Source organism: Trifolium pratense, linkage group LG3 (assembly GCF_020283565.1).
Source record: "Trifolium pratense cultivar HEN17-A07 linkage group LG3, ARS_RC_1.1, whole genome shotgun sequence".
NCBI classification, from domain to species: domain Eukaryota; kingdom Viridiplantae; phylum Streptophyta; class Magnoliopsida; order Fabales; family Fabaceae; genus Trifolium; species Trifolium pratense.
Window position 1 is genome coordinate 53813335 of NC_060061.1, and position 14833 is coordinate 53828167.

Genomic DNA, 14833 nt, shown 5'->3' on the forward strand with positions numbered 1-14833 from the left:
ATATTGAAGATCATGACAGAATTTTACATGGCAACCCTTGGATTTTCAGAAATTCATGGTTAATAGTAAAACCATGGGATAGAGAAACAGACCCTAGGACTATGGACTTTGACCATGTCCCAATATGGATTCAACTGTGGGGCTTACCAACACATTGCAAAACTAAGGCTATGGGAAATCACCTTGGCTCTCTAATGGGGGAAGTTGAAGCATCTGAGATTTATGAATATCCAAAGAAACAAACAATTGTCAAAATCAAGGTGGCTATCAACATTCATAAACCTATAAGCGTAGGAATTCATGTAGGGAATCCCACAGATGGCACATGTTGGATTGATTATAGATATGAAAATCTACCCTTAACTTGCTTCAAATGTGGACTGATGGGTCATGAGGAAAAATTATGCAGAAACAGGGCTCTCAACAATGACACTACAGCCCCTCTAGGACCATGGATAAGGTCTACACAATATGGGAGAAGGAAAATAGATGAGAAAGACAGAAAGTTCTATAGTAATCCCTCTCACTCTCCAAATTTTGGGAAATACAGTCCCCCTGTACCAGAGGCATTATTAGCACAGTTAGCTGCTATAAAATTGCAGACTCAATCTACTAAGGGACAAAGCCAAGACCAGAGAAGGGAAGAACATCACCAACAGGGTCTTAACCATAATGGAGGCTCTAGAAATATTAGCCAACAACTAATACCAAACAGGTCACCACAAAACACTACTGAAATCAATCAAATAACAGGAACAAGTGGAGCAAACAACATTGAAGCAAACCACCAAGTCAAACGGCTAAAACTAGCTTATGACACCATCACAGACAACAGTAACAATATGGAAATACAGACATTGGCAGGCCTGGGAGCTCAGGCTGGCCAGAGGCTATGAAAATACTATCTTGGAACTGTCAGGGACTTGGCAACCCCAGGACAGTGAGAGCCTTAAAGCAACTCATTGCTAAAAATAAGCCTGATCTCATTTTTCTTATGGAAACTAAGCTACACAACATATCCCCAAAATTCAAAGATAACTTTGCTGTTACTTACAGTATCTACTCTGTTGATTGTATCATCACTGAAGGCAATGGGAAATCTGGGGGCCTCATCCTGTTATGGAATAATTGTACCTGCAATATTGAAATAAAGGATATGAATTTCAACTATATTGATATGCTTGTCACAAATTTATCTAATTCTATACAATGGAGAGCTACAGGGATATATGGTTACCCCCAACACCAGCACAAGAACCTCACTTGTGATCTCATTAAGTCCCTCCATAATGCTAACTACAATAGTAGCTGGCTCCTTTTTGGAGACTTAAATCTCATTATCAGTGATACTGAGAAATTTGGGGGAAATCTCATTGACAACAACATCACTTCTCTCTTTAGATCTACACTAACCTTTTGTGATTTACAGGACCTTGGATACAAGGGAGACGTGTTTACTTGGAGCAACAAGCAACAAAATCAACACTTAATTAAAGCTAGATTGGACAGATTTCTTGCAAACTCAGCTTGGAAAACTTCTTTTCCAACTCATTGTAACTCTCACCTTCTTAGATACAAATCTGACCATATGCCTATCTTACTTGTTTTTAATACTACTGCAGGCCAGACAACAAGACCTAAAGGACCAAGACCTATAAGATATGAACAAATATGGACCAGGGACCCACAACACCATCAAATTGTAAAAGACACTTGGCTCTCCAGCAGAGGGGATGTTTCCAAAAAGCTTACTACTACCTTATCCTCTCTCCAAAAGTGGGGCAATAACATCTTTGGTATCATTCCAAAAAGAATAAAATCTCTACAGGAGGATCTACAAATATTGAATGAACAAAATGGTGCCCAAGACCTCTCTACTCAGATAAAGGATAAGGAACAAGAACTAGACAACATTCTAGAATGTGAAGAGACCTGGTGGAAGCAAAGATCTAGAGAACTCTGGCTACAGCATGGTGATAAAAACACAAAGTATTTCCATATGAAGGCAAATATTAGGAGAAATAAAAATAAAATTGAAAAAATCACTGATTCACAAGGCCACATACATCAAGATGAGGATGGCATTGAGAAAGTACTGGTGGACCACTTCAAAGCCTTATATACAAAACAAGATACTGAAAGAATATCTGAAACGATTCAGGTTGTAGCTGACAGATTAAATGAGGATATGTACCAAGAGATGAATAAAGAATTCACAAAAGAAGAAGTGTTTCAAGCCATAAAGGACATGAAATCCCTGGCTGCCCCTGGCCCTGATGGCCTACCTGCTCTCTTCTACCATACTTATTGGGAGTTCATTGGAGAGGACATAACACAGATGGTGCTTGCTGTCCTGAACAATAAGGGGGACCCCAGCCACCTAAACTCTACACACATCTGCCTCATTCCTAAGATAAACAACCCAACAGCCCCTAGTGACTTCAGACCATATCCCTTTGTAATGTCACTTTGAAGATTATTACAAAAACAATAGCAAATAGAATCAAAACAATCCTCCCTGATATTATTAGCCCCAACCAAAGTGCCTTTATAAAAGGTAGACTTATCACTGACAACACCCTTATTGCCTCTGAAATATTCCATTACCTCTCCCACACTAAAAGAAAAGCAGGTTTTGTTGGCCTCAAGACAGACATGGCCAAAGCTTATGACAGAATTGAATGGGATTTTTTGGAAGCTACCTTATCCGTAATGGGGTTCCCTAGCACTTTGGTTCAAACCATCATGAAATGTGTCTCCACTGTCAAATTTTCTATCCTCATCAATGGCTATCCCTCTAAAGAATTCATCCCTCAGAGGGGCCTCAGACAGGGAGACCCCCTCTCCCCCTATCTGTTTATCCTATGTGCAGATGTGTTATCTAGGCTAATCTCAAAAGCCCAAAAGGAAAAACTAATCCATGGAGTTAAAATCTCTCATAGGGCTCCTGAGATTAGCCATCTTTTCTTTGCTGATGATAGTTTAATTTTCTGCAGGGCATCTAAAGGAGAGGTATCTACCATTCACCAAATAATCCAAGCATACCAAAATGCTTCAGGGCAGCTGGTAAACCTCAACAAATCAGAAATGGTCTTTAGCAAGGGTGTTCCAAATAACATAAAACAGGAAGTAGCAAACATTCTACCTATGCAAATGGTTGATCACTTCTCTAAGTATCTTGGCATGCCTATTGTACAAGGGAGATCCAAAAAACAGATCTTTATCTTTATGAAGGAAAAAATATGGAAGAAACTCAAAGGCTGGAAGGAAAAAAATCTATCATTTGCAGGAAGGGGTACTCTTATCAAAGCTGTGGCCCAAGCCATCCCCACTTATCTTATGAGCAGTTTTCTTATCCCTAAAGGGGTGTGTGATCAACTAGAACAAATGATATGCAACTTCTGGTGGGGGAGTACCACGGACCAGAAAAAATTGCACTGGCTCAAATGGTCAAAGGTCTGCACTCATAAGAAGGAGGGAGGATTAGGATTCAGAAATTTAGGTGCTTTTAATGAGGCCCTACTGGCCAAGCAAGGATGGAGGCTCATCACTAACCAAAATTCACTAGTTGCCCAAGTCCTAAAAGCAAAATATTATCCTAATGAAGATTTTTTAAAAGCAAAACACAAGCAATCTATGAGTTATACTTGGAGAAGTATAATGCAGGCTAGATGGATCCTGATCAAAGGTAGCTACTGGTCCATTGGCTCTGGCCAAGATGTCAACATCTGGGAGGACAACTGGATACAACAAAAAGGAAACTCCCACAGGGGAAGACCCAAGCCAAATAACCCAAACCTTCAAAAAGTTAGGGAGCTTATGGACACAGACTACAATGAATGGAATGAAGGCATCATCAATCAAGTTTTTTATCCCCATGAAGCTCACATGATTACTAACATCACTATCATAGACAAAACCCAACCTGATATCCTCACTTGGGATGGCACTCAAGATGGTCAATACTCGGTAAAATCTGGCTATCAATCCATCAAGGAATGGGGCAACCTCCAGAATGCCTCATCCTCAAACAACTCTCAGAAGATATGGAATACACTATGGAAGCTTAATGTTCCCCCAAAGCACAGCCACCTCCTTTGGAGGGTGATCAGAAATGCCATACCTGTTAAAGGCAACCTCTTCAAAAGAGGCATTACAAGTGACCCCCTATGCCCTCGTTGCCTAAACACCACAGAGACTACTTATCATGTTTTCTTAGGTTGTGAATGGTCAAAAAGGGCTTGGTTTGCCTCCCCCCTAACTCTAAACCTAAACACCAACCAGTACACAGACTTCTATGATTGGCTGGATTCTATGATCAACAAAACAAACCAAGAGTGTATAGAACAAATTACAGCAACTATATATGGAATTTGGTACGCAAGGAATATGTTAGTTTTTCAAGGAAAAGCCTTACCTCCACAAGACATCAGCTCCATAGCTCTGAAGCAACTTCACGAATACCAATTACACAGCTCCGAGACACAAATCCAAAATCCCATTGGAAAATCAACTGGTTGCAGCCACAACATTAGCTGGAGTCCACCGCTTAGGGGCACCCTGAAGATCAATGTGGATGCTCACCTAAGCAGTGATGGCCATTGGTCAACAGGGTTGGTTCTGAGACGGCCGGATGGAAGCGCCGTTGGAGCTGCAACTAGGGTTCATAATGGGGTAGCGGACGCGGCAACTGGAGAAGCGATGGGACTGAACGACGCCATGGACTGGGTTGAAAAGTTAGGAGAACACAAGGTTATCTTCGAATTGGATTCTCAAGTTATAGTGAAAGCGGTGAAAGAGAAAGCGATGATTCGAAAGGGATGGGGCTGCGTGACTCGCCGGTGCAAGCGCTTCCTTGAGGTGAACCCTGAAGCCAACATCAGATGGGTCCCTAGGGCTGCAAACAAGGCTGCTCATGAGTTAGCAAAATGGGCCGATCATGAGCCCAATAGAGAGTGGTTAAATACTACACCCCCCTGTATTTGGTCTCTTATACAAAAAGATAAGAGCCTCATTGTTTTTCCCTAGTTTGCTAATAATAATTCTTTCTTCAAAAAAAAAAAAAAAAAAACCAATAAAAATAACCAAAAAAAACCAATAAAAATAAAAATAAAAATGGTAGAGGCGAGAGAGGGTATAGTCGTCATTTGAAACTATTAAAACCTAAAAAACCCTATTTCAACAATCCATCGCGATATAGTGTTACTATCTCACTCTTCCACCACCACTACTAGCGCCGTTCCTTCTCTTTCTTTCGTTTCTGTCACAACAATTCCAAATGGTAAATAAAAAAAAACTATTTTTCTTCCTATGTTTCTATTCTATTCAGTTCAATTCAATTTAATCTAATATATGTCACAATATAGATTATTTTAGGGTTTCAAAGTTGTTTTTGTGATTCATTTTTGTTTGTAAATTTGTGTGCATTTGAAGCCAATTTTATTCTAGATTTAGATTCTGAGTTGTTGTTGCTTCATGTTTGCATTGATTCATGAAGAAATTAGAATAATGAAATAATGAAGTGTATTAATTTCTGATTCTTTGACTGAGTATAAGAATGTTATTTTATGCTGCAACATAATTTTGGATCTCATTATATAATAATGTTAATTTTTATTTGTCAATGAAATTTTTGTATTCTTAATCTATTAGAATAAGAACTTGTGAGATTAAGAGCTTATGGAAACAACCTATGGCATGTTTATAAACCGTTTTCAGCTTATTTCCATAAGTTCTCCAGCCTATGACATGTTTATAAACTGTTTTAAGCTTATTTCCATAAGTTCTCCAGCCTATGACATGTTTATAAACTGTTTTCAGCTTATTTCCATAAGTACTCAAGCCTATGACATGTTTACAAACTGTTTTCAGCTTATTTCCATAAGCTCTCTAGAATTACTTATCAAGCAACTTATATAAAAGAGTGTCTTGTTTTAACTTTTGTTGTGCTTAACCAAGTTTATCCATAACAAGGCCAATGTCTAGGGTAGCTAATCTGCTTTGGTATCTATCATGTTCCTTGATATTTTTAATGTTTGAATATGATATTCTATGTTTCTGACTTTGTCATGTTCAATTTGAAAACAATGATTGCAAATTGAATTTTGATGCTTAATCATAATGTTGTATGATAACATCCATATGAACAAATGAATTTCTTTCAACCTGTTTGTTTAAATATAATAATCAATGATGAAAATGATATAGGCTTCTGAGAAGAAACTGTCGAATCCAATGAGGGAAATCAAAGTGCAAAAGCTTGTACTCAACATCTCTGTCGGTGAAAGTGGAGATCGTCTCACCAGGGCCGCCAAGGTTCTTGAACAGCTTAGTGGCCAGACCCCTGTTTTCTCCAAAGGTAATTTTTCTATTATTTGGTCTTTATCTTCTCACCAGTTTTATTTTACATTTTTATAAATATTCTTATCTGATTTGTTAAGGAAAGTTTGATAATTGGAAATCAAAGTGCGTGAGAAACATAATAGTTCCGATGAAATGGTTGCTTAAGTTATTATAGGTTTTATTTTTTAGGTTTGAATACCAAGCGGACAGTTGTCTACACATTTTTCTTTCTTTTTCCAGCCTGGTTTCCGAATACTCTAATCTAATTTTTTCATGACAGATTTATAATAAAAATTGATGCGTGTGGGATACATGATAAATTGTTAGTAGACTAGCTTAAGTACTTCTTTCAAGGCTTTGACCCAAGTTTTCATCGTTTAGGACTATTAGACTAGCTTAACTACGATAGTGAACAGTCACAAGTTCATGACATAGTTTGCACGTGTAATGGACATTTTTGGCTGTGTTTGTGTTCTGATTGTTTCTACTTTCACTCTTTTCTTATTGACAGCTAGGTACACCGTCCGTTCCTTTGGTATCAGAAGGAATGAAAAAATTGCTTGCTACGTCACTGTTAGAGGTGACAAGGCAATGCAGCTTTTGGAAAGCGGTTTGAAGGTCAAGGAATATGAGCTGTTGAGGAGAAACTTCAGTGATACCGGTTGTTTTGGCTTTGGCATTCAGGAACATATTGATTTGGGAATCAAGTAAGCTGAAAAAACACTTCTATTTTATGCTGAAAGAGACTTCTTATTTGATTGATATACATATTTGATTTGTTGATATGTAGAGATTGTATATTCTGATATGATGACAACTTGAATTTGTAATACGGTTATTGTGGTTGTTTATGATCTGATATGGCCGTATCCGTTTCTGGTGGTGGCTGCAGCAGCTGAGATTTTGCTGCGACATCACAGTGTTACGTGAAAGTTTAAGCCATGTTTAGTTCCACAACAGAAAGTACCAACACTAATTGGGTTTAGGTTTCTGTTGCGGTTTAGTTTCTTTAAATTGTTTTGTATAAATAGTTTGAAATGTTTTATCCGAACCATCTCCAACTCAGTTTGATTTTATGGTTCTTCTCATTATACCTTTTTCCTCTTAAAAAAGGAATTCAATCTATGGTTGTCTTTGTTTATCAATTCCTTTTCCTCTGCATCTCTGTTCTCTTATAATTCAAATGATGATTTATTTACCATATTCATGTTTAAAAATGTGCTTCAGGTATGATCCTTCTACTGGTATTTATGGTATGGATTTCTTTGTTGTCTTGGAGCGCCCTGGTTACCGTGTTGGACGTCGTCGCCGTTGCAAGGCACGTGTTGGAATCCAGCACCGTGTCACAAAGGACGATGCAATGAAATGGTTCCAAGTTAAATACGAAGGAGTTATTTTAAATAAGTCCCAGGCAATTGTTTAATTGGATCAGATCATTCTTCAGAGTTTTAAATTTTGTTTGACTGTAGTTTGATGTTTCTTGAATCAGTAACTTAAATTTTATCATCGGTATGGATAATACATTTTGTAACTTAAATTTTATCATCGGTATGGATAATACTTTTTACTTGTTATGTAAGCTGTCTGTTTATTTTTTTCTTAATATTATCAATTTTTGACATCTATATTTGATAACATGTTGATGTTATGGAGTTGACTGGTCTATCTTTGTAGCATTTGCCAGACATTAAATCACATATTTGGAGTGTTGTTTGTCTTTTGAGTGTGTTTCGTTATGGCTTACGAAAACTGATTTTGAATGAATTAATTTTGTGAAGTTGATTATGTCTAAAAGTCAGTTGAAGGTAAAGAGACTTATGTTTAAATACATTAATGTAAAATGAGTTGATCAATACATTTCAGTGTAAAAATCAATTCTAAGTTCTAATTTTTAGCTTCAAAGTAGAATCAATTATCTTTTATGGAGAAAATAATTAAACATGTCAAAATTAATTTTATACCGCCATACTTATTTTCTCCTCTAAAAGTGGATCAAACCATGAACCAAGATATCATCAAACGCCTGATCCTCTGCACTTTGACAGGACGAATCGTTTTGAAAGCTTGTGCCTTTAGTGAATATTTAATGATAGAATTTATCACAAATAATGAATTATTGGATTTTAATTGTGACTCGATTTAAAACTATTTCAGACTTCAGAGGCAGTTTTTAACATGAGAAGATTAGTTAACCAATCCAAAGATTAGTTAATAATTGGTTCGACAACGGGTCAAAGTGTCTCGAAAGAGTATCATTTGAATTTGCTTATTTTTCAGTTTATAAAAAATAGTTTATGCAAATAAATAAGTTTTTATGTATAATAGTAAAAAAAACTTGTTAAAAGTAGTTTATGAAAAAATAACTATGAAGATAAAATTTTCATTAATGAAAACTTATTTATTTACATAAAGTATTTTTTCATAAGCTCAACAATATTAATAAGTGAATTCAAACGAGCCTTCAATCTGTTTAAATTATGAATTTGTCGAATTCCGGAAAACTGGTTTAATTTAGCCTAGTTCTAGAAAAAGTTGTGTGCTAAGTAGTAAAACTCGACACTCTAATAGTGCAAGACCACAAAAGCTTTGTATAAGATTAAAAACAATTTAAGCAAATGAAAATGCAACAATCATAACAAAAGAAGCCATACAAGAGAATGAAACATGATCATCAGAGTTCAATCTATTGTTGTAATGAGTGGATTCAAGCAAATCATGCAAATATGCTATAAAATAAGAATGTGGAATAACCATAATTTCCTTTTTATTCATAGATATTAATCCGAAAGTAAAGGTTTTCGAAAACAAAGAGAAACCCCAAAAAAAAAACTACTTTATATGAACATAATACATCAATGGAAAATTTATTTTAGATAAAAACAAAAGCACTGTGTTCAAATACAGTGCAAGAGAAACCCATATAAAAAGAAAATTCCATTGCTAAACATCCTATTACCAGCATAATAAACACTAGTGATTATCCTTCTTAGGTATGTCTTTTGGAAGAACCTTTGATTGTAGTTCTTCTGTAACCCTGAAAAGATAGCAAAAATCATATCATATTACAACCCATGGATGATCTAATTATCTAATAAGCATTATGTAGATGAATAAATCACCAATTTAGTCTCTAAAGTATCATTACTATTTAGTCCCTGAAGTATGTGAAATCTAGCACTTTAGTCCCTGCTATGATATTAGGGACTAACCTCAGGGATTTTCATAGGGACTATAATGATGGTTTCATATACTTTAGGGATCACTTATTATTTTTATATACTTAAGGGACTAAATTGTAGAGAGGTTAATATTTGAGAGACTAAATTGACACTCAAAATCATAATCAAACGATGCATTCAAGTAACTAATCCAAACCTTCTATCTCTACAAATAAACCACGATTTCAATAGATAGGCAATAAACTACGTAAAACTCAATGCAATCTATTCCAAACAAAACCATTCAACTGTTTGTTTGAAAATAGTTGGCACAGAAGTAATCAGAAAGCTTGAGAACTTCTCGAAATATTAGATAGTTTATAAATTCACTTCATTATGAAGCATTGCATAAACATTCTCACAATAGAAAATAATCAAATCCAACCGAAAAACTCATCAAATCACATTATCTGAAAAGATTCATAATTTGAACCAGAACATCATTTGAAATCTTTTTTAATGTGTCTACTTCTTATGCTACTAATTTAAAAACCGACTGAATCAATCAACTTAAAGGTCCAACTAACTACAGTAGTTTTATTTCCCTTTCAATCAAGAGGGAAGGTTGAATGGTTTCCCAGATTCTTCAACAAATTTGTGACTCATTAGTAGATCTATATCAATTAAAAGTCTGAAAACATTGACAACTGTGACAAACATTGTGACAACCAAAAGAGTTTTCACATAATGTTATTGATTGTCAAGAACTCGGAATAATTCATAAATTTGCCTCAAATGAACAATGGTCGAATTAATTCCACAAGTTGGGACTTATACATAACATGTCTAAACTATTAATATGCATGTGCTTGTAAGGAAAAATCATTTGAACTAAGGCATCTTACATAACATGTCTAAACTATTTCTACTTAATCTTCCAAATACCCTACAAAACCCATGTGCTTGATTGGTTTTGGATGAAGGGTTTTGTAAGGCAAAGTCATCTGAACTAAATATTCTATAACTTAAGTAATTTAAAGGTTGTTACTTCAAAAAACTTATGATTTGTTTTACAGGAAGGCTAAGTCTATGATGCACAAGTAAGATACTATTGCACACCTACCGTGCAGGCATGCACAAGTTTGTTTTCCACCACCGAATCAATAAGTCCCCACAATATCTCCCTTGTTTCAATGGTGGAAAACAAACTCGTGCATGGTAAAACACTTATCTCACTTGTGTACCATAGAACCATCCTTGTTTTGATATACCATTAATATTCGTTTTATATTTGTCGATCAATAGTTGATAATACTCACTTTATTATACTAATTCTTAATTCTTTTTCTGAAATGGCCAAAGTCAGTAATTAGCTGTTAATACTAGTAATTTTCTCCTTCACCACGACTTAAACCCGGGACTTTCTTAAACCCTTAGCTCAAACCCGGGAACTTTTACACCTTAGCTCTTAACCCTTTTATAGTAAAGTTGATAATACTCACTTTATTATACTAATTCCTAATTCTAGTTTATGATTATAGTATTATACACAATGCACAACCTTAATTATCTAACTAATGGTTTAAATGCAATTAGAAAGCAAAAATTTTACACTATATAGTAAACAATATTACAGAATTACACAAAATAAATAAAAAAAGAGAAGGAAAAGACCCAGTTGTGGAAACAAGAATGAGTATGAAAAACAAAGTAAACCCATTTAATAAAAATCGAAACTTTATAAGGAAGAAGAAGATGTTAGGGAAACTCACTTAGAAGAATGAGCGGTTTCTTGTTCGAGCCAGTGACGAATGTGTTTAAGGTTGTCTCTGAATATTGATGCTGATTTTTTGACGTCGCTTCGTAAAAGAATCACGGCGGCGCTTACACCGGCAACTGTCAGGATGAAATTGGTTATCGCCATTCACCTCTCTCTCAACTCAACTGTGTGTGTATGCTATGGCTACGGGAAGAGGACAGATCCCAAATTTTCTCATCCTATTCACTCACTTGGCATACTCCTCTAGTGTGCAAAAAAATTCGAAAAATACGTTCCGAACTAAAGTGGGTGGGAAGAGAAAATTTCGACCCAAACCCATTGGGCTAATACAAAGGCCCAATTTTAGAGCACTATTTATTTGCTCAAATAATGTAATTTTTTGATTTTCTTTTGTCGCTCTACCTACTTCTCGCGTGCCCTAAGAGTTTTCATTTTTACTCTTCCGCTATTTAAGTGGCGGAAGTTATAAAAATGGTATTTCTGTTCCTTCATCCGACTTATGTTCTTCATGTAGCATTCAGACCGGATGACTCTATAAATTATGCTGCTACTTACATATAGTACGGGTAACGTAGGAGACATAGAAATTTTGTAAATGTCGTTCGCTACTTAAGTAGCGAATGTTATATAAAAAAAAATTGGTGGAGTGTCTTTGGGGGGTATCTGCTACCTGACGGGGTGTTTTGGTAAATTTATAGGACGCGCAAGAAAATAGATAGCATGGCAAAAGAAATATATATATTTTAAGTGAACATGAAAAGAAATATACCTAAGTTTTATTCGTTTATAAGTGTATTTCTAAAAGTTTAAATAATCATGTATTTAGTTTGACAAATTATTGAACATTTTTTTAAAAGTAAAATTCAGGTGAGTTGAGTTTTTGATTAATGTAAGTCTCAAACTTTTAACAAGATTTTTATAAAGTTAATGGATATACTTAAAAATAAAAATACGAAGACCTTGCAAACTTGACTTTTTTTGTGACTTAAGCCACAAACTTGAATTAATTACCTTAATTTCTTATCAACAAAGCCTTAAATAATAAGCAATCCCATTAGTTTTCCCACATGAATATTGCATGGCTAGCTTTGCAAATTGCAAGTGTATGGGAAAAACAAAGAACAATTGATTTTGTTTATGTTTGCAAAAGAAGTTATACCTCAACTCAACAAGCTAGGGAATGCAAAAATCAATCCCAATTACATCAAATAACCAAACTACACAAAAAGGAATAGTCTCTTGTACAAGAAAACTGTGCATGATGATATATAATGTTACATTTAAACAGGAAAAAAAATCACATTTATAAGATCATTAATATCCAAAATTTGTTCATTGGTGAGATACAAATTATCTAAGAGAACAAATCAAGAATAACAATAAGGGTTATGGCTATGAGGTCAAGAACACCTATTCCTAGACCAAAACCTTCCATTAATCCTGTGTATGAAACTTTGCAGCCTAAGTTAGAATTGAAGGAAAATGAGGAAGCATATTTTCTTCACATTTACCTTCCGGGTGAGTATATATATTCTCTTTTGATGCATGCTACTTTGTTGAATTAAAATAATAAATTAGATAGAAAATTATGAGAAGATAAAGAGAAAACCATTTGGTTTTTTTTTTCCTCCCTAAATTTAAAAAGTAATTATATAAAAATTGTTCACTTTATTTTGCACAATTTATATTTGCACAACTTCTATTTCTTTGAGTAGTTTTTTATGTCTTAATTTATGCATGTAATTTTTTTTTGACACAATTTTTATTATATGCTCATTATAATATTGCCAACAAATGAAATAAACTTGACTGACATGATATTTAAATTTTGATTATGATTCTTTATATTATATTTAATTAATTATAAGATCAAGAATATTTAGAAATTGTTTTATTTATGATTGAAAAATTGATTAAAACCCCCTTTGAAATATTTTGATTACATATTTTATTATTTAAATTAGAAGAAGTTAATTCCACTACTTATTAGTATTTGTCTATGAACTGAAAAAACTTATAATTATATTTAACCAAGATATTTCAAGGTTGTGCCATGTATTTTCAAGGTGAAATAATCAAAATTGATGCACCATTATTTTCTTTTATGTTTTGTAAGGTTTTATCAAGGAGAGGATAAAGATCAATTATGTGGCACTTTCTAGAACACTAAGGGTTATAGGAGAAAGACAAATAATTGGTAGCAACAAATCAATCCAATTTGACCAATCATATCCTGTTCCAGAAAATTGTGAAGTGGAAAAACTTCAAGGCAAGTTTGAACATGGCACTCTCATTGTTACAATGCCAAAAAAGTTCCCATCACTTAAAGCACAAGTTGATACAACCAAAGAAAAAGTTGTAGCAAGTCCTAGAACACCAAAAGGAGCCAATATTCCTTCAAAATCTTCAACACCTAGAGTACTAGAAGAACCTATAATTAGGGACAAGAAAGATCCTTCATCTCCAAGTATTGTGAAAGGGTTAAATGACTTGAATAAGTTGAAGGAACAAAAAGGTGCTCAAAAAGACACTTTTCCAACTCAAAGTCCTAAGGGAAAATTGAAACCATTAGAACCCTTTGTAGAGTCTAGACCTCAAAATTTTGATGAGGAAAATAATGTGTTACTAAAAGCCAAAGGCAAAGAAATAAATGGAAAGGGTCAAGAGGAAATTGAGCCAAAATCCAAAATTCAAATGGATCATATAAAACAAATAGATGATGAAAAAATTCAAGAGGAAATTAGGAAAAAAGCTATATTAGAAACAATTAGAAAACAATTGCATGGCGACGAAAAGGAAAGTGTCACAAAAAAGGAAATTGAAGAAGATAAGAAGACTTATGAGTCAAGCAAGGTTGATCAAAAATATGTTGATCACAATATGTTTTTAGAAGGAAAAGAAATTAAGGCAAGAAAAGTTTCACCAAAGGGAGAAGAATCTTTTGCTCCAAAAGATGCAAAGAAGGGAAAGGACACTAACATTGGTAAAGCAAAGAGGGTTAAGAAGGGTGAAATGTATGCAAAAGAAAAAGGAATCTTCAAAGAAGTGGCTTCTTCAGCTTCTCAAGTTGTAAAAAAATTAGGAGAAGGAAAATTGAATGAACAAGAAAAGCCTTTAGTTGCAAATATTAGTGCTGCAATTCTAGTAATTGTAGCACTAGGAGCTTATGCAACCTATAAGTTTACTTCTTCTAGCAAAAACTAAAACTTGTTCTACCTAAATTATTAATTCTACTCATATCTTGAAATGTAATTCAAAATCATGCATAATGTAAATTAAAGCCATGCATACAAGAATAATATACAATTAGTTATGTGATTATGAGCTATATACAAATAATTATAGAAAAGTATAAATCTAAACTAAATTAAAGCAAGTGACTCTTGGAATGGAATAATAGTTGCAATATTCTCCTTCAAACCTAGTTCTAAACATTTATCAAAATTGTTGTGAATTCGAACCAGAAACCACACCAATAATAAACTCAAGTGTGTGGAGCAAAACGATTAAGCAACCAAAACTAACTTATGGAATAAGCAATAAACACAGTGAA

The 14833-nt window shown here is 34.4% G+C and overlaps 3 protein-coding genes across 3 annotated transcripts; all 3 read left to right on the forward strand.

Annotated features, from left to right (window-relative positions):
- Positions 1–892: 892 nt before the first annotated feature.
- On the forward strand, positions 893–2473 carry LOC123915416. The gene has a single exon (XM_045966530.1). It carries the CDS (start codon positions 893–895, stop codon positions 2471–2473), a length of 1581 nt encoding a protein of 526 aa, XP_045822486.1.
- A 2663-nt stretch (positions 2474–5136) lies between these two features.
- LOC123918180 (60S ribosomal protein L11) lies at positions 5137–7967 on the forward strand. Its single transcript, XM_045970155.1, has 4 exons — positions 5137–5281; positions 6208–6358; positions 6854–7049; positions 7570–7967. Exons 1-4 carry the CDS (start codon positions 5279–5281, stop codon positions 7763–7765), a joined length of 546 nt encoding a protein of 181 aa, XP_045826111.1. The 5' UTR covers positions 5137–5278; the 3' UTR covers positions 7766–7967.
- Positions 7968–12570: 4603 nt separating this feature from the next.
- LOC123916140 (protein RESTRICTED TEV MOVEMENT 2-like) lies at positions 12571–14601 on the forward strand. Its single transcript, XM_045967518.1, has 2 exons — positions 12571–12798; positions 13397–14601. Exons 1-2 carry the CDS (start codon positions 12669–12671, stop codon positions 14482–14484), a joined length of 1218 nt encoding a protein of 405 aa, XP_045823474.1. The 5' UTR covers positions 12571–12668; the 3' UTR covers positions 14485–14601.
- The last annotated feature ends 232 nt before the right edge of the window (positions 14602–14833 follow it).